The sequence below is a fragment of the Poecilia latipinna genome, unplaced genomic scaffold (genome assembly GCF_001443285.1).
Source record: "Poecilia latipinna isolate Pla-1442-1.1 unplaced genomic scaffold, P_latipinna-1.0 Scaffold2877, whole genome shotgun sequence".
In the NCBI taxonomy this organism is placed as follows: Eukaryota; Metazoa; Chordata; class Actinopteri; order Cyprinodontiformes; family Poeciliidae; genus Poecilia; species Poecilia latipinna.
In genome coordinates, this window is record NW_015115493.1 from 47,276 (window position 1) to 68,993 (window position 21,718).

At 38.0% G+C, this 21,718-nt stretch overlaps 1 protein-coding gene across 1 annotated transcript in view; it reads right to left on the reverse strand.

Annotated features, from left to right (window-relative positions):
* LOC106939452 (CD82 antigen) overlaps positions 1 to 20,155 on the reverse strand; it is a 37,437-nt gene extending 17,282 nt beyond the window's left edge. Inside the window, exons 1-3 of the mRNA XM_015021844.1 lie at positions 20,008 to 20,155; positions 7,987 to 8,090; positions 5,347 to 5,419 (exon numbers count right to left, since the gene is read on the reverse strand). Coding sequence (XP_014877330.1) covers positions 5,347 to 5,419; positions 7,987 to 8,049 — 136 coding nt within the window. The 5' untranslated portion in view covers positions 8,050 to 8,090; positions 20,008 to 20,155. The remainder of the gene's footprint in view (positions 1 to 5,346; positions 5,420 to 7,986; positions 8,091 to 20,007) is intronic.
* Positions 20,156 to 21,718: the final 1,563 nt, after the last annotated feature.

Genomic DNA, 21,718 nt, shown 5'->3' on the forward strand with positions numbered 1-21,718 from the left:
TAGGAGGGTATACCGCTCCAAGATGGCCGCCGTATTTCCTGCGCCGGAGCGGTCCATGAGGCGTCTATGCTTATATTATGTCTATGCAGAACACCATTTCTTCTTCTTCTTTTTTATTATGGCGGATCGCAACAAACATTCAGGTGCATTTACCGCCACCTACCGGACTGGATTGTGGGCGTCAAGACTCAGCACTACTACTTTTTACGTCGGTTGGCAAAACACTGAGCACGCTTCTCAGTGTGTGACGTTGTTGCGCCCTCTTCTGCGCATGCGGGAACTTTTAGGTCGTTTGCAGTTCAAACTGGTGATCACATACAAGTTGCATATATGAACGACCAAGCCAAAAAAAGAAAAAGAAATAAATAATTTCACAAAGAATCGTATTTGCGTCACTTCAGGCTGCAGTGTGAACGTAGCCTATGTGACATATTAGTATGTGTCGATTTCCTGTAAACAATCAGTTTATAAGATGTAACAAGACATCTGACTGCTGGATTAATCCTTAATCTCAGGCCTAATCAGCAAGTCTTTTATCTTTTTACTTGTTGTGTAATCTCAAACAAGTCTTGCATCATCTCAGTCAATCTGCTGCTGAATGACAGCTGCAGAGCACCAGATACTTCTTCTTGCTTTGTTGCATTTCTCTGTGGTAAAACCAAAACAACTAATGCACTCAACACAGAGCATTTGCAAAAACATTCACAACACTGTAGCTTTGTAACATTGAGTGGCATTAAGAGGATTTTCTGTGGTAGAGCAGCATGAAGTAGTGGACTATAGGGAAGTGGGAAGCGGTTAAAGAATATAATTTTTGAAAAGTCTCCGATGCTAGAGATGGACCGCTCCATTTTTTCCCTTCCAATACAAATGATCGTAGGTTTACTACGTATTTGATACGAAACCTGGTGCTGAATTGACTTAAAGCGTTTCTTTTTTAAACACAGACATTAATGCACTAAATTACTAATTTTATGACCCGATCCAGAATTTTTCTCAATATCGGGACCAATACAGATATTAATATTGCATGGGTGCATCTCTGCAGACCACGTCAGGAAGTCGTCAATAACGACGACTTACATAATTTAGAAAATTAACAACTAGAAATTTAAATAATGTTCCATTTGAATTCAGCTCCACCAATTTTGAGCTTTTCTTCCTTCCAAATTTGCTCCAGGTCAGTTTCTATAAAGTCTGTTCCTGGCCTCCCCACAGCATAATGCCTCCACCACCATGTTTCATGGCATACTCAGGGAGATATGCACGGTTCGTTTTCTGTCACATATTGTTATTTTTCACATATGTACCCTCATCTGATCACAGAACTTTCTAAGTGTTTGTTTTGCTCTCATGGCCTACTTTCAGCTGCAAACAGGGACTTCCTGCGTGACGTCGGTAATAAACCAAATCTATTTTCCTGCTACAGCGAGATAAATACAGTGGAGGTTACCTAGCAGCTCAAAACTAAGTGTCAGGCTAACTGGTTAGGAGTCTGTTCGTGGCTTAAACCAAAGTGTTTTTTATCGAAGTTTCCGCTCAAGTTGGAAAAAACTTAGGTTGACTTTTCAGCCAGTTTCAGTAGCTCCCACTCAGTCCTGAACTCCCCAGCTGCGGCACAATAAAGGATATTTATATTCTGCCAACCTGAACATGACCAGAGCCACATGTTTAGCTTGCATGCAGCTGGTCTGAAACCACAGTTGACATTGTGACCAGATTTTAAAAGTAAACACCAGCAGACCGGCTCTGCGCTGAGTTTTAAGTTTATGCTGGGTTTAAACAGTCCGAAGAAGAGCGATTTCAGCCCCCGGCTCCCTGCTGGTCTCTCTAAACGAACTCTACTTTGGCGCACGCCCTGGTTCACATTCCTCCTCTCCAAGGCTGACGTCTGTTTAAGCACATGGCAAGCAGTGTTTTGGCAAACGCCACTGACAGAGACTTATATTACCCCAGCACTGGAGGAAAATATCGACTTCGCTGTGTCAGTGTAGAAACCTACAGCGAAAAGAGAAGTTCTGTTCATTGAATAAGAAATACCACAATATTCACATAGTTTCCCTGCCTGAGGTCAGTCAGACAGCTGCAGAAGACTCTGCTGGTAAAAATCATAAAGAATAGCACATTGAAAACACAGAGATCCTGTTTATGGCCGGGCAGTGGTACATGTTTGAGGGGAACATCTAGAGTCAATAAACAGAGCTGAGTTCAGCTTTTGTTCCTCCACACAGTGGGAAAGATTTCCAGTGAAGTTAACTAAGGCTGACTCCTGGAGGGATGAGGCACAAAAATACCTGCTGGAGAGGCGGCCATTACAGGTGACCAATCATTAACAGGTGGGGTACAAAACATGTTCATTACATTTTTTTGCACAAAATCATTCTTAGATATTGAGATTTCAGTCTGCTTAGTTCTGCCTATTTTGATTTCCTTTCAGAATGAGCTGTTTTATGGCCTCTTGTCACTTTAAATCGAATTAAGCTTCTGCTTAAACTCAACGTTTGGGCTAGCATGTGAAAATGGCAGCAAACAGACGTGCAACTATGCAACCGTACATCTTTGAAAAGCAATAGTAGATCCTTCTGCACAACCAACAACACTGCAGCAAGTGGTTTCTGGATGGTAAGTCAACAACACCTGTGTTTTCCAACAGCCATTGTACAATGTACTGACCCTTTGCACATGGTGTCACACTCTTCAGAAATCTGCCTGCTCCGCCATGACGGACGCCAAAACAACCAATGTCAAAACCAGACACCCGGTGTCCTAAAATCACTTTTATTTAGTTGATTTCACTTTAAAAATGGTCATAGGATGCTGTGAGGTTGGCTGCACAAACAGAGGATACAAACTTGTAATTTTATTTTATAAATATTAATGAGAAAAGATACAGCGCTGTTCATGACATAGTGATGTAAACCACGTGATGTGAATTCAGGCAAAGTGATAATTTGATCAACACGCCAGGAGGGTGGAGGTATGGGTCGGTTTCTAAGCTATTTGTTTCAAACTTAGAAATCCCACCGTCTGTGAGCCTAACCAGGTGCGTTACGTTCACAGACAAATCAGCTTGATGCTAACAAGTAGAAGCCATGAATTAACTGGCAAAACCAACTTTGAGAAACAATTTAAGTAGCTCTTTCCAATCCTCCCGTCCATCACTTCCGGTGTCCATCATGGCGCCTCGAATGATGAAGTGAAGGAGTTGCAAAGGGTTAATGAACTGCTAAAACCAGCCACCGGATGTCCTGGAACTCAGCTTGTGTTGCTAAGTAACGGGTTGGGTTAGACCGGGGTTGCTAGGTAACGGTGCCCGTGGAATGTGACTCAACAATATGAGGTTTTTGAAATGGTTTGTTTTCCAGACACCAAAAGCATGAACCTATTGTCCAAAACTGTCTGTGTGGTTTCTTTTAAGCGCTTAGGTTGTTTTTAGAAACAGTTGAAACACACATGGGAATATGAAAATTTACTAAATGTGAATTTTGCATAATGGGTCCCCTTTAAAACTCCCACAGGAGGAAAATCCAGGCAGCATCAGAGAGCTACACAATCTGTGGACAAACTGACGTCGCAGCTAACCCAGAGGGGGATGATGGATATTTCTTTTCCAAAGGTCTGACTTAAGATTAGCACACTCAGCTCAATAACATCTTGGGTGTGATTTTTCCATTCTTTCTGACCTCAAGGCCTTAAATAGTCAGTCAGGAAACACAATGGCGGCTGGGAGACAACATCAGCTCTGCATGACCTTTGTCAAAACACTAGCCTTTCCACGAAATGCTTTACAACAATAGCAAGAGAATTACTGACTGAAAATACAATAAATGTACTCTAGAAGACCCTTTCACTGCTCTAACAACATTAAAGAGCTTAGTAACACAGATGTTTTCCATTCAGAGTTAGTATAACCAGATGGATGGATGAAAGGAAGGATAGAAAGAAAGTTAACAGAATAAAGAGGAAAAGAAGAAAAACAAAAGAAAAAAGGAACAATGACAGAAAGATGGATGGAAAGAAAGTAGGAAACAAAAAAGAAAGAAAAAAGCAGATGGATGAACAGAAAGAAAAATGAGGGATGGAAGGAAAGGAAAAAGAAAGAAGGAAACGAAAATAAGAAAGAGAAAAATGGGAGGGAAGGATGGAAAGAAACCAGCAATTACAAAGCAAAGAAAAAATGAATGAATGAATGAATGAATGAATGAATGAATGAATGGATGGATGGATGGATGGATGGATGGATGGATGGATGGATGGATGGATGGATGGATGGTAGAAGTAAATCTTGTCATCCTATTAAAGTGATTAATTTTCCTCATTTGGTTTCTGGTTGATTCCCATCTCAGCTGGGTTAATAAATGGTTAATAAAATGTTAACAAAGGCTTAATAAAGGGTTAATAAAGTGTTAGCAAAGCATTAACAAAGTGTTAATGGATATTTAACAAAGGGTAAACACATGGTTAATAAAGGGCTAACTAAGGGTTAATAAAGGGCTAACTAAGGGTTAATAAAGGGTTAACTAAGGGTTAATGAAGGGCTAACTAAGGGTTAATAAAGGGTTAACTAAGGGTTAATAAAGGGCTAACAAAAGGTTAATAAGGTTAATAAAGGGCTAACTAAGGGCTAATAAAGGGTTAAAGTCCCAAACTAAGCAGCGCTATATAAACTCACACTCACCAAACAGCCCAGCAATAAATTACTAAACTCTTCAGGGGGAAGAGAGCGAAAGCTCCTCTGCTGCTGGATTCGCTCCATGTGTGTTGAAAACACGGACAGCTTTTGGAAACAAGCATTTTCCATTTCTCTGTCACAGACTCTGGAGCTGGGTTTAATTACGCTGCCTGCCTGAAAAAAGCTCTGCGCATTTAAAAACGGGGACAATGTAGAGTTGCACATGGTTATCTGAAGATACTGACACAAACAGTAAAAGTGTTATGATGTGTTGCAGAGGGAATTTCCATCTGAGCCCCCCTGCTGAGTGGGCAGACTGAAGAACTCAGTGGAGGAAACGAGGAAGTAAAAGTCAGATTTTCCAACCTGAGGTGAAACCTTCAGAGACGCCTCACCCACTGGGAAACTTGCGGCGCACAGATGTGAATGTTCGTGCGTCTGCAGCCTTTATTCGTTTTATCTGTGAGTCATTTTTTTTTTAAAACAACGTTGAGTTTCCATGGAAACGATTCCCATGGGAACTCCATAAAACGCAGACTCTGAACACAGACCTTTGGGGTTTCCCACATTTTCCAGTTTCTGTTTCAGTGTTTAACATTTTAAAACCCCTCTGGTTAAGAAAGAAACTGGATATTAAAATATCTGCAGGAGCGTCTAAGTGTGTCGGCACTTACGTAGCACGGCTATGAAGCTTTCCTTATCGAAGAGTATCCACAGTCCAAAGCCCATGATCAACGCTCCGAAGATCTGCGAAAGAAGAAACTGGAAATATTAGAGATTCACCAATCCAATATTAATATCTCTATTAATATTGATAAAAATAATAGATCAGGTATTGATTGGTGACAATATGTCAGATCCATAAAAAGACATATCTATTCACTGCAAAAACACAAAATCTTACCAAGTATCTTACAAAACTAACTTAAAAGTACCTTTTAAGCAAGATGTAGAGACTTGTTTTAAGTAATAAAACAATAATATTGATGAAAAATGGCTAGTTCCATTGGCAGATTATTTCACTTTATACACTGCAAAAACACAAAATCTTAACCAAGTATTGTTATAAGTGAAATAATCTGCTCGTGGAATTATTACTTGGTTGCTCGGTGACGTCCGGAGCTTGGCTAGGGTTGCTAGGTAACGGCAAAGTGCCCGTTGATAGTGAGGTAATCTAGCTTTTCTATGTTATTCTTCTGAGTTTTGTCATTTGCAAATCTCAGAGTTAAGGCAAAAATCTACAATATCTGAATAATGTTTATCTTAACTGCATAATAGAAAGTTATATTAGCGATCAGCATAGCTAGCATTACACATGGAGAATGCTGTTTTGGTGATGCTAGCAAGGCTAACTGATAGCGATACAAGATCATGATATTTAGAAAAGCTCCAAATGTTTTGCTAACATATTGATTACTTTTAAGTTACTTTGTCTTATTCCAAATGTGCTAAGATATTTGAACAAGAAACTAAACCAACTAGAAACTAATAGTTTATGTTTTTTGCAGTGTTTCGTCTAATTCTATGCTTTAAAATTTATTTTACAATATATTTAGAATCGCTAATTGCACTCTGAACCATTTGAAAGAAGATTTATTGGAGTTTATTTTTACATATTTGACCAACATATTGTTTTAGTCAGTTTCTGTTTTTTATCATTTATTTTACATTGGCTGTTGAACAAATTAAAGTTGTTTTCACATGTCTGACCCTGCTTGTGAAGTTATTGGTGTTTTTAAGTGTGCTGTATTAGTGCAGAGTTATCGAATGAATTTATGATTCTGTACATTTGTGTCTTTTAAAAAATAGAAACGTTTTAAGCCAGTTCAGCGCTGTTCTTCTGTATCGGTAAACCTCAGATATCGGCATCGGAAGTGAAAAAAGTGGCTCGGTGCATTTTTGTGTCATATAAGAACAAAACAGTTGGTATGCCTGAAAACATGGGAGAGTTTCCTTTCACTTTGTTATTTTCACATCTGGAAGTCATTAAATCTTAGTTTCTGTCTTTCTGTCGTAGCAGCAATGAAGAAAATGCCTCTTCCACATTTTCTCACGATTAACACCCAGCATTCGGCAACAAATTCAGTAATGTTGGTTTATGATTATTTCACTCCCTCAAATTTTTACTGACTGAGTTTGTGAAGCTCTGACGGTGAGCCTCTGTTTGGGGGTTGCAGGTTTCTGTCTTGGGGACCACACTCCTCAACAAGAGGCTCTGTTGATTCTCCAGCTTCCTGCTTGTATTGCTGCCCCCTCTGCAGCCCCACAGCAGTAATTAGTGCCCTGCTTAGGAGCTGATCTCTTAAAGAGGCTGCAGAGCACCGGCAGCCATCATTAGCCCACCACTTCCTGGCTCCCCTGGCCTCACCGTGCATAATTTGTCCACATGGACAAACACTTGACACAGACACACACGCTTCCTATTAGACCCCAGTTGACTTCAAAAGGCCTGTGTCAGGTTTATAGATGCAGACTCATTGGAAAGGTCTGGACAGCCTCGCAGAGTCAGTGTTGGAAGCCAGAACTGGACTTTAATGGAAGAGAGGAGGAAGCAAACTGGAACCATCTGCTGTTACTCAGACCTTACAGTTACTCTGTAAAGTCTCTTTCCTCATTTCCTTACACAGTATCTAGTATTTGAATAGAGATAACTATTCAAATAAAAAGCTGAAGGCAGCAAACATCTCTAAAGATTACATGGTTTTCCAGGTTAGCTGTGAGGCAGCAGTAATGGTTTTACTGTCCAGTACTGAAGTTAGCTAGCGGCGCTGTTAGCTAACTTCCCAGCTAACACAGAGAAGCTAGCTGGTGATTTTAACCTGAAGGTTTTCCTCTTAGCTGATCCTGAAACTCAACAATCCAATCTTTTTTCTGATCAGTGAACCCAAAATACCAAAGTGCTACTTGGTCACATTGGCAACAACACATAAAGGGAAGAAGAAGAAGACTCAAAGTTAGCTATTTTCAGTTCCAAATCATCAAATAACACTATTTAACTTTCTATTTGGTAATTTTCAGAATTGGTGTTAATTTTTTAAGCGTTATTTCAACAATGATTGGGTTATTTTAACACCAATCATTTTTAACACCAAAAACACTTGGTAAGATTTGGTGGTTTTGCAGTGCAGTTTTTTCCAGAGTTTTATTTGTGCAGATGTTGCACTGATTCCATCTTAGTTTTCCAACTGGGAAATTCTGACTTCTGATTGCAAAAACAGTGGAGAAAAATGTTGCTCTGCTTTTTTAATTAAACACAGCTGCTGGTGAGGAAGTGAGAACTAATGAACTGATAAAGAAAAAATGGCATTACTTACAAAAAAGAGGAGGTTGAAGAGGAATAAGAAGTACTTGGTGACTGTGATGCATCCTTTCGACATGGCTGTGATTGGGCCGAGCTACTTTGCAGAGAATTGCGAGCCTGAAACATAAAAACGTCCATTTAGTCTCATCTCAGTTGGAAAACGTCTGAGCAGATTGTAGGGAAAATCTGCACAGCTGGATTTCTCATTAAACACAGATTAAACATTACAATCATTCATGGGTTTTCAAAATTTCATACTTTCCTGGGCTAAAATTTCTAGATTTCCATTTAATAGGAAAATATTCACCATTATTCCGGTTAAACAGCGGTCCGATTTGTAGGTTTTAGAAATCATAAAACGTCTTAATATGTGGTACATCTTGGAGCTTGGACTCCGGCTGCGTTTCAAACTCTAACTGGTGGATTTAAGGTTTAAAATATTCCATTAAAAAAAGAAGAAAAGGATTGTTAAAATAAAATGTGGTAATTTTATTGTGTTTTTTAATAATTGGAAAAAAAATCTAATAAAATATATAAAAAAAGAATAAAATAACAAAACTTCCTGAACTTTTACCACACTCACTTTAAAGACCGCAGGTTGAACTCAACCTGATTTTTAAGTTATCGAAAGTAAAAATAATTAGTGAATAATGTGTCCATTCAGTCACTAAGTCAAAACTTCAAAATGTTGAAGGATAAGATGTTGAAAACCAAACCGTGATTTGTTATAAACCTGGAAAATAAAACAGATTTCCATGCTCCGTTGTATTTTTTCCCATATCTTGGCCTGGAAAATAGTCAACTAAAATTCTGAGACTCTTTAAGACTGAATTCATTCACAACAGTTTCTTAAACCGCTAACCCTCCTCTCATTTATATCAGCAAACCACTTTTAACCTCAGAAGGTGAAAAGTGGCCATTTGAGCAGCAAATTTCATACAAAAAGGAAGCAAAGTTTCTCTGAAGTGTTGGTCTGGCAGAGCATTTGGTTTCAGTCTGCATGAAGGTGGGGAAACAGATTCACCGCTGTGTTTTCTAGCAACAACAGTCCCGGTTGCAAACATTGTTTTATGGGCTATTTTTAAACGGAACCGCTTTCAATGACTTTATCTGGTGTCATAGGAAACATATAAACAGAAACCAGATGTAAATCTGATCTGACTTAAACTTTGGTATTTCTGTCATATCTGAAAAGAAAACCAACTCAGCACAGAGTATACTTCAATAAAACCCATCAAGCCAGCAACATTCAGCCTGAACTTCACTAAACCCAAAGAAAATGTACCCGCTACAAGATGTTATTCTGCACTGGAAGGAGCAAAAATACACCCGGCCATTGTGGTTATTTGAGGAGTCTGAAAATATCCCAAAAAGACGACTCCCTCCCTGCGGATCAGATTATAAGCTGCTTCCGTCTCCCCCTCCACTTCTACTCAAAATCTCTAGTTTGGACTCTGTCTGTGTCATTAAGTCCTTTTGAAGAGCAAAGTACACCATTTCAAACTCAATAAATGCGTCGATATCAACAAAAATTCAAAATATTTTGTTAAAAGGATTCAACAGAAGCTTCCTGGAGGTTAATATGAGAATAAATGGATTCCATTTGACAAACTTGACACCACTGTCGGATCAAAACCTCACATCTGTAAAAAAGCAGGAAGTGAAAACAAACATCCTTCTTCGAAACGTAAATCCATCCTGTTTGGTCAGAGTCACATGGTGTTTTTGATACTGTTAGAGATAGTCATCGATTAAACCACAGACAGATGCTCCACAGTGGCGAAACTCAGGTGTAACAGCAGCAAAACAAAAATAAGTGTAAAAAAATTATAAAAATGAGAATAAGTGACCTACATTACGATGTCACCAGGTGACTCAGAATTCACCCAATCACTGGACAGATGCTGAGAACAGATCAATGTGTCAAAACTTTCTCCAGCCAAACACAAGCGAAACTGAAGCTATTATATTTGGACCAAAAGGGGAACGATGTAGAGTCGACCCACAGCTTCAGTTACTACAGGAGGTCAGGCTGAACCTGAACCTTCAGAGCCACATAAAGACGGTTAGAAAGTCGGCCTTCTATCACCTGAAGAACATCTCCAGGATCAGAGGACTTATGTCTCAGCACAATCTGGAGAAACTCATCCATGCATTTATCTTTAGTTGCATTGATCACTGCAACAGCGTCTTCACAGGTCTGCCTAAAAACCAGCCGGATCCAGACGCTGCTGCTGGAGTTCTGACTAAAACCAGGAAGTTAGAGCACATCACCCGGTTCTACAGTCCTTCCACTGGCTCCCTGCAGCTCAGAGAACAGACTTTAAAATCCTGTAGTTAGTTTATAAATCACTGAACGGTTTAGCACCACAATACATTAAAGATCTGCTGCTGTTGTCATAGCAACCATCCAGACTCCTCTGGTTCTGGTTCTGCTCTGCATCCCCAGAACCAGAGGAGAAGCAGCATTCAGCTTCTATGCACCACAAATCTGCAACAAACTTCCGGAAAACTGTAAAACAGCCGAAACACTGAGTTCCTTTAAATCCAGACTAAAAACCCAGCTGGTTGCGGTTGCTTTTGAATCATAATCAATAAAACATTAGTCAATAATTTTATATGTAATGTTATTGACTGTGTTTTCTATGACTTTGCATTTTCATTACGTAAAGAACTTTGAAACACCTCATTGCTGAAATGTATTTACAAGAAGTGAAAACAACATGGCTGTTATTTGAAACTGTGCAGCTGTGAAAACACTGAGCTTTTGTGAGCAGTGATGATTACAAAGTCGTAGAACTAATGGGAGGAAGGATCTGCGATAACGCTCCTTTGTGCATTTCAGATGCGGCGCTCCGAAGAATTAATTTTCACAAGAAAACAAAAATGCCTAGCGTCAGGTTTTTATTTTATTTTTTCAGATGTCGGCACAGCCATTTTGCAGCTTCGTATCATCACATATTCGCACCTGTTCAACTTTTTATCATTTTGTTAGTTTACAAAAAACATCCAATTATTCCTGCCTTCAGAGACACAAAATTAGAAAGAGAATCCATTTAATCTGCATAAATCCAGCTGTCCTATAAAGGTTTGTTGGAGAACGTCAGTAAACAAACAGCACCATTAAGGACCAGAAGAGAGCAGTTGAAAGACGAAGTCATGCTGAGATTTAAAGAGTCGCTTCACCATAAAACATCCTCAGCGTTGAGCATCTCTGTCGACTCATCATCCCAGGACACGGAAAACGTGTTAAAAAAAGACCAAAGTGACACATTTTCCACCAAGTGTGTTTGGAAATGCATCAGTCTGGATACACAACCTCCAAATGGCAAGCACAGTGGTGGCAGCATCATGCTGTGGGGATGATGTTTCCTCAGCAGGGACAGAAAACGGGTCTGAATGCAGTGAAATTATGGGAGAAAATCTTTCTGAAAAAATTCTGTCTGGAACAGAGGAGCACAAAAGTGAGCCTCACGTTTTATATTTGTAAAAATAAATGAACACCCGTATCATTATACGTACAGCATTCGTTCTGTTTTCTGTGAATGAACGTTTACCAACAAGACGATGTTTTTAAATATCCAAAGTAAAACATCACAACCAAAAAGTATATATATTAAAACAAAATTGCCCTTTTAAAAATATTAGCTAATTTCATCTCCTATAAAATTTACTGTAATTTTGACCCTAATTTGATAAAATGTAAAATAAAAGCAACGTGTGACTCCATGTTCACATATTTTCCAGCACAGCTGCATTAATGTCTCTGAAACTCTCCAGTAGGTCACTTTATTGACCTACTGGCCAGAAAATACGAAGAGAGCTTCCTGTTTACAAAACTGAAACGAGTCCAAACCCCAAAGCACTCCGCAGCAAAGCAGCTAATCCTCAAAGGAGATTGTTGTCTCGATGTTTAGCAGCAATGCGGATTAAAAAAGGCTCAGTTATGATACCGTCTGCTGACCAAGCTCTGCTCACGTCACTTCAGCTCTAAGCAACATCTCTGTTGCATTTTCCTCTTCCAGGAAATTAGATGATCACCAAAATGGTTGCAAGTAAGGCTTAAAGTGGCGACACTCTGGAATTAGTTCAACAAACTTTTTTTAGAGTTTCCATTTTTATCCCAAGTGACAAGAAGAAGCCAAACAGTAAAGTGAGTTTAAAAGTAAAACCGTTTCCCACATCTGAAAAAAGAGCAAAGTTTTGCTTCGACTTGCATATTTGCTCCCTGCAGCTGTTTTGCAGTTTCCTCTGATATTGGCTGAAACAAACTAGCGAGGGAGTAACGAGATCTCTCCGTAATAAAGCCCCATAAAGCGCCGACTCATTCAGCATGCGGCTTTGTCTTCAAGTCTCTGCTGTTGTTATGAATCCCGGATATGAATGTGAATATTCTGAGCTTCAGATCCTGCTCTGGCGACAAATAAAGACTGTCACGATGGCGACTAAAGTTTGGATAGAAACGTTTTGAAGAGCCTTCTGCCACTTAAATTGTTTATGATTTAAGGCTCTCTGAAAATGATGCAACTGGCTCATCTTTAGCTGCTAAAGTTAGCATTTTGGATCTTATTTTGAAGGGAATTCTTGCATTATTACTTGACATTGTTTGCCAATCTGCTTCTGATCAGGCCGACTAAAATCCCTCAGCTGTAAAAAAAAATACAAACAATGAGGCAGAATCCTGTGAGGCTACATGCTAGCTGCTAACAACGCTAAAGCTAGCATCTATTTCATATCCTATTGTATGGATGAGACTCTTATTTTGAAATAAGAAAGGAAATGGTTTTTGAGTTGCCCTGTTAAGCTGACAGAAATGAACAAAGATTTTCATGTCTGGTTCTCCATATGGTGTTACATTCCTGCCACAAACCTTGTATAAGGCCATCATAGCAGCATATTTTTGACTGAGAGCACATGGCTCTCACTGTGGGAATTTCTGTTTATTCTCCCATCAACGCTGCAGGTGAGCGGTAGAACACGACATTTCGTGTCCTTGTTTGAAACTCTTATTTTGAAGGGAGGAAGGAATTAGTTCTTGAGTTGTCTCGTTATGTTGACTATGTTGACCAATCTTCTTGTGATTGGGCTCACAAAGAAAAACCCCTGGATTACAAAAACCAATGAAGAAGTGTTTGTGTGGCAACATTTTTCGACATACAAGATATAGATGTGAGAATCTTGTTAGGCTACATATTAGCTGCTAATAATGCTAAAGCTACCATCTATTTTGTAGCTTCACCTACACCCAGTTATTTTAAAGAAAGAAATGAGGTAGTTTTTGAGTTGCCCTGTTAAGCTGGCAGAAATGAACAAGCATTCATGTGTCGTTCTCTGTATGGCATTACATTCCTGCCAAAAATCGTATATCAAAGAACCATAGCAGCATATTTTTTGACTCTAAATGTGGGTATTTTCCATTTATTCGCCCATCAACGCTGCAGTATTTCTAGCATTTCTACCCATCTGCACACTCTGGACAGAAAACTGAGCTTGCACTGTGTATTTAGAGGGCAGTAACTCTTCTTCTACATTTTAACTCAACATCACAGCCTCTGTTTTCTTCTTCATTTACAATTCAACAGCATTCGAGCACCTGTTGACTCTTTGATTGATGAAAACCAGAACTAGATAATCAATAAAGAAAGTTTAAGAGTTAGAGGTTTATGAAATCTTAATTTTAATTAACATAAAAATGTCATTTCTAATGCATTTTATGGCATTATTCTACAACAATTAGAAATTCATTATGAAAATCTAATTTGAGTCTCGTTAATGCAGTGATTTTTTTAAAAAATGACTCTCAAAACGAGCCTCCATGAAGGAAAAGTCATCTGACTAGAAACTGAAAGCAGAACTAAAAACACCAGTCTTATTATAACTTGCTGTACAACGCAGCTGAAATTAAAAGGCTGTGGGGAAGTCTATCTTTATACGCTGCGTGGAGCACCGAAGTTATTCAGTGAAAAGAATCTGGACCAGTTACCAGAACTTTCCAGGCTCTCTGACCTTACTGACAGGATTTTCCCTCTGCAACATAAGATCTGTGCTGCAGTTCACTTTAAAAAGTTACTGCCCAGAAACAGTTTGGGGAATAACAACAGAACAACTGCTTAGCTCAGCGGTGTCAAACTCATTTTCATATTGGACCAAATCAAAAATCTGAATGTTCTTAAAGGGAATGTACCGATAAAACCCATTAAACTGATAAAATATCAATAAATAGCTGTTTGTTTTAGCATTCAATAAGTGTTTCTTAGAGTAAAATGATATCGAACATCTTTTCCATCCAGGATTTTTTATTTTTTTGCAATAAAAATAACTGATTTTGTGGTGCTAATTTAGAAATGGTTGGAATGAGTTTTTACACATTTTGTGCTAATCTATGATGTTAAATGTGACCTTTTGTTAATCGTATCGATTACAGACTATAACTTGACATGAAGTACGGCTGAGGCAGCAGTCACTTAAACCCAAAGATTTAGGGCCAATTTTGAGAAAAAATTTCTGTAAAATCAGAAAAAATGTGGCAATCTGCTGATGTGTGAATTTGTGAAGAACTGGAGGAACTAACTGATGTAATTTCGAGTTTAGTGGGCCACATAAAAACCTACGGGGGACCAGATTTGGTCCCCGGGCCTCGAGTTTGACACATGTAGCTTAGCTGAAACAGGAAGATAGCTGGTCTGAGCCTATCAGAGGAAAAGTCTGCGATGTCCTGCAGGGAAAGAAGCTAAATGCTAAAACAGATGCAACGTCTCTCCACTGCTTCATGCTGGCATTATTCTTTAAAGCTCCTCCAGAGTCTAAACATCTGCAATGACGCTGTTTAATCTCCTACACAAAGGAGCCGCAGTTTTTGTTGTACATTTAGCTTAATGTGCACTGTAAAACATTTGTGCTGTGTCTACAATCTTTTACTCTTTAAGTCAAATAAATGTATCGAGTTTTAGATTTTGAACCTAAATGTGAGTTTGTGAAGTCGTGTTAACTTTTTATTAATTTAGTCAAACCTCCAAGAGTTGAATAAACTGAGTTTTTAGGTTTGCACTTAAAAAACTGAAAGAAGAGAAAGACAGGAGTGGGAGCTATTTCCCAGAATGCTTAGCGGCATATTTCTGTCTCCTGAGGTGGAAGTGCGTTACGTTGATCTGACTCTGGTGTTTTATTAAGGCAAATGTTCATTTTAATGCAATTCTCAGTCAGCAAAGCTTGAGGATAATGTCCTGATCTCACTAAATGTTTCTGAGCTGAATTCATTGGGATGTTTAATAAAATTCATCATCAGATCAGAAATTTAGTTCAAACAAGAATTTAAATTAATCTAAAGTAAAATCAGTATTTATTTTAACTTGATATTGTGAGTAAAATAATAGAGAAATGTGGCTCTTTAACCAGGTGAGGCCAGATTTTTAGTTAAAACTCACAATTAAAGATGAATGAAGCTAAAAAACAAAGTTTAGACAACTTGTCTCTTGTTGTCAAATCAACTTCATGAACTTTAATTTCTGAGTTGAAACCAAAACTATTTTCCTGCGACTTAAATTGCATTTTCAAGGCAGCGGGTGGACTTTCATTTTCAAGTTTAACCAAATGTTTTACAGTGTGATGCTGTGATTACGCATCTTCACGTCTCTGAAAGTTTTGGGATACGTTTTGGGGGATGAGGAGGGGCTTTCCTGTTTAGCATCGCTATGACGACGCTGTGACAGAAACGTGTGAAACCCCTTCAGGTGGCTTCCCTCTTTCTGTGGAGATTATTAAGCATCTGTGCCAACAACTAGAACCTACAGCAGATTATTGCTCATAAGAGCAGTGAGGTAACAGGAAGCTACATATAAGGAGTGCTGCTTTCGCTCTTTCAGTTTAAAAACAAAAAGATACCATTCATGTTCTCCAATCTAACAAAACACATTGAAACCGTTTTAAATATCCTGTAAGAACTGAACAATTCAGACTTTTGCTGACTGTGTCGTCCCAGTTTGGAGCGCCGGCCTGTCATTAGCTGGCAGCGCTGTTAAATGTGGGGAGGATCAACCAAAGCCCAAATTAAAACACGGCTTTCTAATCTGTGTTTATGAGGCGCCTCCCTTCTCTGAAATGTGTCGATTGTTTATTTGAAAAAGCCTTTCGAACTGCAGCAGCGACGAGACGACACGATTCAGAAAACGACCCTGCGGAGGTCAGGGAGCAGCTGACTGAACGTCTGACAGCAATAAAACCAAAGAAAGATATTTTATAATGTGATGGAGTTAGAAATGTTACATTATTAATGGTTTAAATGGCTGAGATTACAGATCGAACAGCAGCGGCTTCATGTAATGTTACTGTATGTCTGGCACTTAAAAGTAGAACTTGAAAATCATTACAAATTTTGCAATTTCAGCACTCAATTCTAAATCTTATGAACTATTTTTTGTTTAATTCAGCGGTGACAAACTCATTTTCGTTTTGGGCCAAATCAAGATCATCTGTGCTCTTAAAGGGCCGGCGGCGCCAGAATGTATTGATAAAATCTGTTCACCAAACTGTTAAAATATCAGTAATTTTCTAAAATCAAATAATGTTATTGAACATCCTTTCAGTCCCTCCAGGGTTTCGTGATTCTTTTTGTGATTTTTCCAATAAAAAATCAAAGTGTTTGTGGTACTAATTTGGAAATATTTACGATATTTATGGTTATTTATGACAGTAAATGTGACTTTTTTTTACTCGCTGTGTAGATCATGGACTTTAATCTGACAACACTTAAAGCTGAGGCAGCTGTTTAGTAGAAGTAAGAAAGTTTTTGACAATATTTGAGAAAATCTGCAATAAACTCCCAATTATTAGTGCAATTTGTTGATTTTGTGTAAATTTCCATGATAATTCTGAAGAAACTGGAGGAATTAATTGTTACAATTTGGCAATAAACATATAAAAACTGCATTGATTTGATTGAAAACATAATATTTAAGCAGACATAGTGTTTAGTCTAGAATCTAGACGGAACATAAACAGATATGGCGGGCCGGATTTGGCCCACACGCCTCGAGTTTGACACCTGTGGCTTAATACATCACAGATGTGCTTTTTATTTATTCAGCAAATTTCCACATATGTACTAAATTAATCAAAGTGATATTTTGTATTTAGAATTAAATTGAGTCAATTTGTCTTTTTCATTTATTTGCTTCTTCCTTCCATTTTATACAGTTTTAAACCAGTAAACAAATTATTGTATATCAACTTATTTATTTTATTATGGAGGTTAATAAACACAGAAAAGCTAAAATCTCTGAGATAATTTCTTGAAAATGGGGTAATAAATTTAGGTGGTTAAAGTTTTGTTTGTGTTTTTAGTGTCGTGGTATTAAACCTGCAGTATTACAACTTCAAAATATTTTTACTCAAGTAAAATGAAGAGCAACCGTCCAAGAAATTACTCAGGTAAGATTTTAAAAAGTATTTGGTAAGAAGTCCACTCAATTACTGAGTAACTGATCAAATTGTCAATAATTTAATATTTAAAAATTACACAATCAGACAGACAAAAATATAAAGTTAAGTGGAAATTTAGGTATTTTAAGGATGAAAATAAGAGAGTAACAAACAGAATAACAAAATCATAAAAAAGAAAAAGTTTCCAAATCAGTTTCCTTCAACAAAAAAAAACAACTTATGAAACTTTAACAAAAACTGCAGGTGTGTGTCTGTGTCTGGTGAATTTTTGGTTAAAATACATTTGATTTTCATTCAGTGGGTAGAAAATCCAGAAATTTTACTAAAGTAAGAAATACTTCACAATAAAATGACTAAAGTAAAAGTAATTGAGTAAATGTAACCAACTGTGAGTATTACACAAGACGTGCTAGTTGGAGTATTTCAGAAACTAATATGAATACAGATAATGATCTGTAACATAGAAACCTAATTATGCAACGAGCAGCAGCTGAACGGACGAAACGCCACATTGATGTAACCGAGACAAAAAAAAACAAAAAACCCAAAACAGCAACAGCTCAAAAAAAAAAAAAAATCCCTTTAAGGTTAGCAGGTGCCACTTCTGTCAGATAAACAGAAAAAACTGAAGCGAATTCACTCATCAAACCTGAAAACAATTAATTTCAGCTGAAATATTCAAACGGTTGGATCAGAATCTGGTGCCAACATTAAAGCAAGCATCCATATTTAAATGGTTCAAACTGGTTTAATGGAGGTATGGCACTGGGAACGTTTCACTGGTGCACTGGGGGTCCAGAAAACCATCGTTTATTCCTTCACCACCAGAATTTACACATATTCTTATGAGTGACTGTATTTGTCCATTTTTAGGGAAATACTGATGTGAACCAACCTACTTTGTTGTGGAGAATTGGTTTTCTCCAATATGCATTTAATATTTCTTGTTAATAGTTGCAATGTGTGTGTGTGTGTGTGTGTGTGTGTGTGTGTGTGTTTTGACAGGAAACTTTCTTTTTAATTTTGCTGGCTTTTCAAAAACGTCCAACCGAAGACCAGGTTAGCAAATTAGCATGTGGCTGGAAAACCTGCTTTCAACAGATGCTTTGTTTTGAACATGTAACGATGTTTACTGTGGTGTTTTTCATGAAATTCAATTGAAATAAATTGTATATCTTTATATTTCTTTTAAATGAGTAGGTATAAACAGGATACTTACCAGTAGACTATACAAGTTTTCACAGATTATGGTTTTAAAATGCTAACCTTATTATGAAGAGCATAAAAAAAACAGTATTCCCTGGCTACCTGAAAAATGCTCCAACACTTTTTCTTTGCATACAATAAAGAAAATGTTTTTTTAAAAATATCTGGTGAAAACTAAACCAACTCCACTCCAATGAAGACGTTGCTATTTTAAGCTAGCTGCTAGCCCTGTTACTCCACAAGCTATTAGCTCATTTGCACGTGCTAAATATCCCATGTGTTTCCCTGGAACACATGGGATATAATCTTGTACAATGTGATAACTAGTTAATTTCATAAAAGATGAGATTATTATTTTAAAAAGTCTTCTCTTGTCCGTGATGTGTCCACCAGAGGGCGCACTACTGACCAGTGAGTCCAATGCATGACTTTCTATTGGATTAAAATCTTCAAACTATATTGACAATTATTCATTATATTGTTAAAACAGACAATTTTATAGCAAGTATTACTTTAATATTATAATTAAATGAATATGTTACGCTTTGTAGAACTATAACGGTGATCCAGCTGTATTTCTTTTATCAAATGCACAATTGAGCTAATGGTACCAATATTAGCCAATACTAGCTTATTTTGTGTCCTTATTTAGAGTTTAGAGTCTGTTTAACTTTATTTTTGTCAGCTGCAGTTGGAATGTGTAATTTTTATTTTATTTTAGTAAAAGTAACTTGATTATATTATTTTACTATATATATAACATTATTATATTATATTTTCCTATTTATTTTAACTAGTGTCTACGTGCTGCGTGTGGCCAAACTTGGAAAAAAAGAAAAACTTCCTAACGGGCACCAGGACAGGATACCCACAGTCCCCAGATTTCAGAGTTACGCCACTGCCCACAACATTTAGCAACCAACTTGAGCAAAAAGTCCCAAACTCACGCAGTCATCTGACAACTGACTGCTGCTTATTTTCAGTATTCAAGCAATGAAACTCAACCGAAGAATCCTGTTTATCCCGTAATAACATAATAAACTTCACAAATGCTAAACATCAAACATTGTGTAGGATAGATTTAATAATAAATGTGTAATGAAATGCAGATTTTGCACTACTTTGAAACAGATGCAACTGTTCCAGTGAGACGGATCTCTCGGAAAAACGGGATATTTTCAAACCACACAAAGATAAAGTCTACTCGGAAAGTCTTAACGATGGTTCAAGTTTTATTCATTTCATTTCTAGGTCGATTTAGCTAAATTCTGTTTTCTTTTAAGGACATAACTCAGCGAGTTCGGGTCGCTTCGGACTGGTCCGGACTCATTTTCAAAGGGTCAAAGTTTTGTAGCTTGGCGGTAGCTGGACAAACGTGAGCGGGACTTACTGCGAGTCGGTCTGCAGACGTCCTCAGTGGATCCGCGCTCCTGCTGAATGTGGGACGCAAAAAGTCCGTGAGAAAGAAAACTGGGTGTTTGTCTCTGCCTCTTTTTCTGTGGGATGAGTGTGTGTGAGTGTGTGTGAGTGTGAACGGACGTGTTCACACCCCCACCATGCGGCGCCAGACATAATACATTCCCATCGACCCCTACGTGTCACATACGTCATCAGAGAGAGTCTTCTACTTTAATACGGAACATAAATACAGAAATGTATTGAAATATTGTTTTTTATGTCATTGTCTTGTAGTTAAATAATAAAAAAAACAGTATCCAGCATCTATTCTGTAAAATATTGATGTGTTCCATTTTCAAGCATGAGCTATTTTGAAATTAATTTCAAATGTAAATATTTGTTTATTGCTTACATGTTGAGGATTTAACAGAAAAAAAATATTTGTCTTTAAAATATATAAATTCAAACACCAACTCATTTGTTTCCCTATGACTTTTGGACACAGATATGATTCTTAGTAATGTAAAAAACAAAATGTTTATGTATATCATCCAAGTATTTTCAAAGATGTGGTTGATAAAGCAGGAAATGTCTGCAGGAGCAGTCAGTCTCGCAACAAATCCAAAGATGCTTCTGACTGAAGGCTGTTGCTGCAGATTATGATCGATTTAAGAGATTCCTCCTTTTCAACTCCTCTTGTTCAGATATTCACTGAATTATTAAGATACTAATCAGCTGCTCCCAATTGTAAAAAACAATATATTGTTGCCATGGTTGCACACTATAACCACTGTCCAAAAGTAAAAAGGAATAAGCAAATATCCTTTCAGCTTCATTGCATCTGAGACCACAAGGAATAATTGGACAAAAATGCAACGCACAAACAAAACTTAACAGAGCTTCTCCAACATGCTGACACCTGAAAATACCACAAAATGAACCAGAACCCAGTTCACTTGGTGGAAAGTTTGAGAATCCACACACACACACCCACACAGGAGCTTTTTTAGGATGTAAACAACCCAGACTGCACACACTGATCTCCTCAGCCACATAATGCCGTTTTTCAGCCCCTGTGCGATGTGTTGTGAGTGGAAGTGGAAAGCAGACGGTTGGGGCAGGTTTTACAAAATGTTACATTTGGGTGGACGAGTTTGAACATGTTTCAGAACATAACAACCAAAAGTGGGATTACAAAACAGCCTGTTGAGACATGTTAATGTGTCATTTCCGCTGATGAGCTGGTTCAAGTACTTTAAGATGTTTGAGCCAGATACTGACCTTTGCACGTGAGGTCACGCTCCCCAGAACTCCGCCCACTCCGTCATAATGGCTGTTAATATAACCCAGTGTTTCCCAACCCTGGTCCTCAAGGCACTGACCTGCATGTTTTAGATGTTCCCCTGCTTCAACACACCCCATTCAGATGAGTGCAATTCAGCAAAACCCTGATAGTCAGCCAACAATTGAAATCATGTGTGCTGCAGCAGGGGAACATCTAAAACATGCAGGTCAGTGTGCCTTGAGGACCAGGGTTGGGAAACACTGATATAACCGCTCCTTTAAAGCTAGTCATGCCATTTTATTTTATGACTTTTAATGAGGAGAGTTACAGCGGCGATGGACAGCAGTCATAAATCATGACTGTCAGCCCTAACCGCGAATTTGCAGCCAACAATTTTTATAAGGTAAGACGATTAACG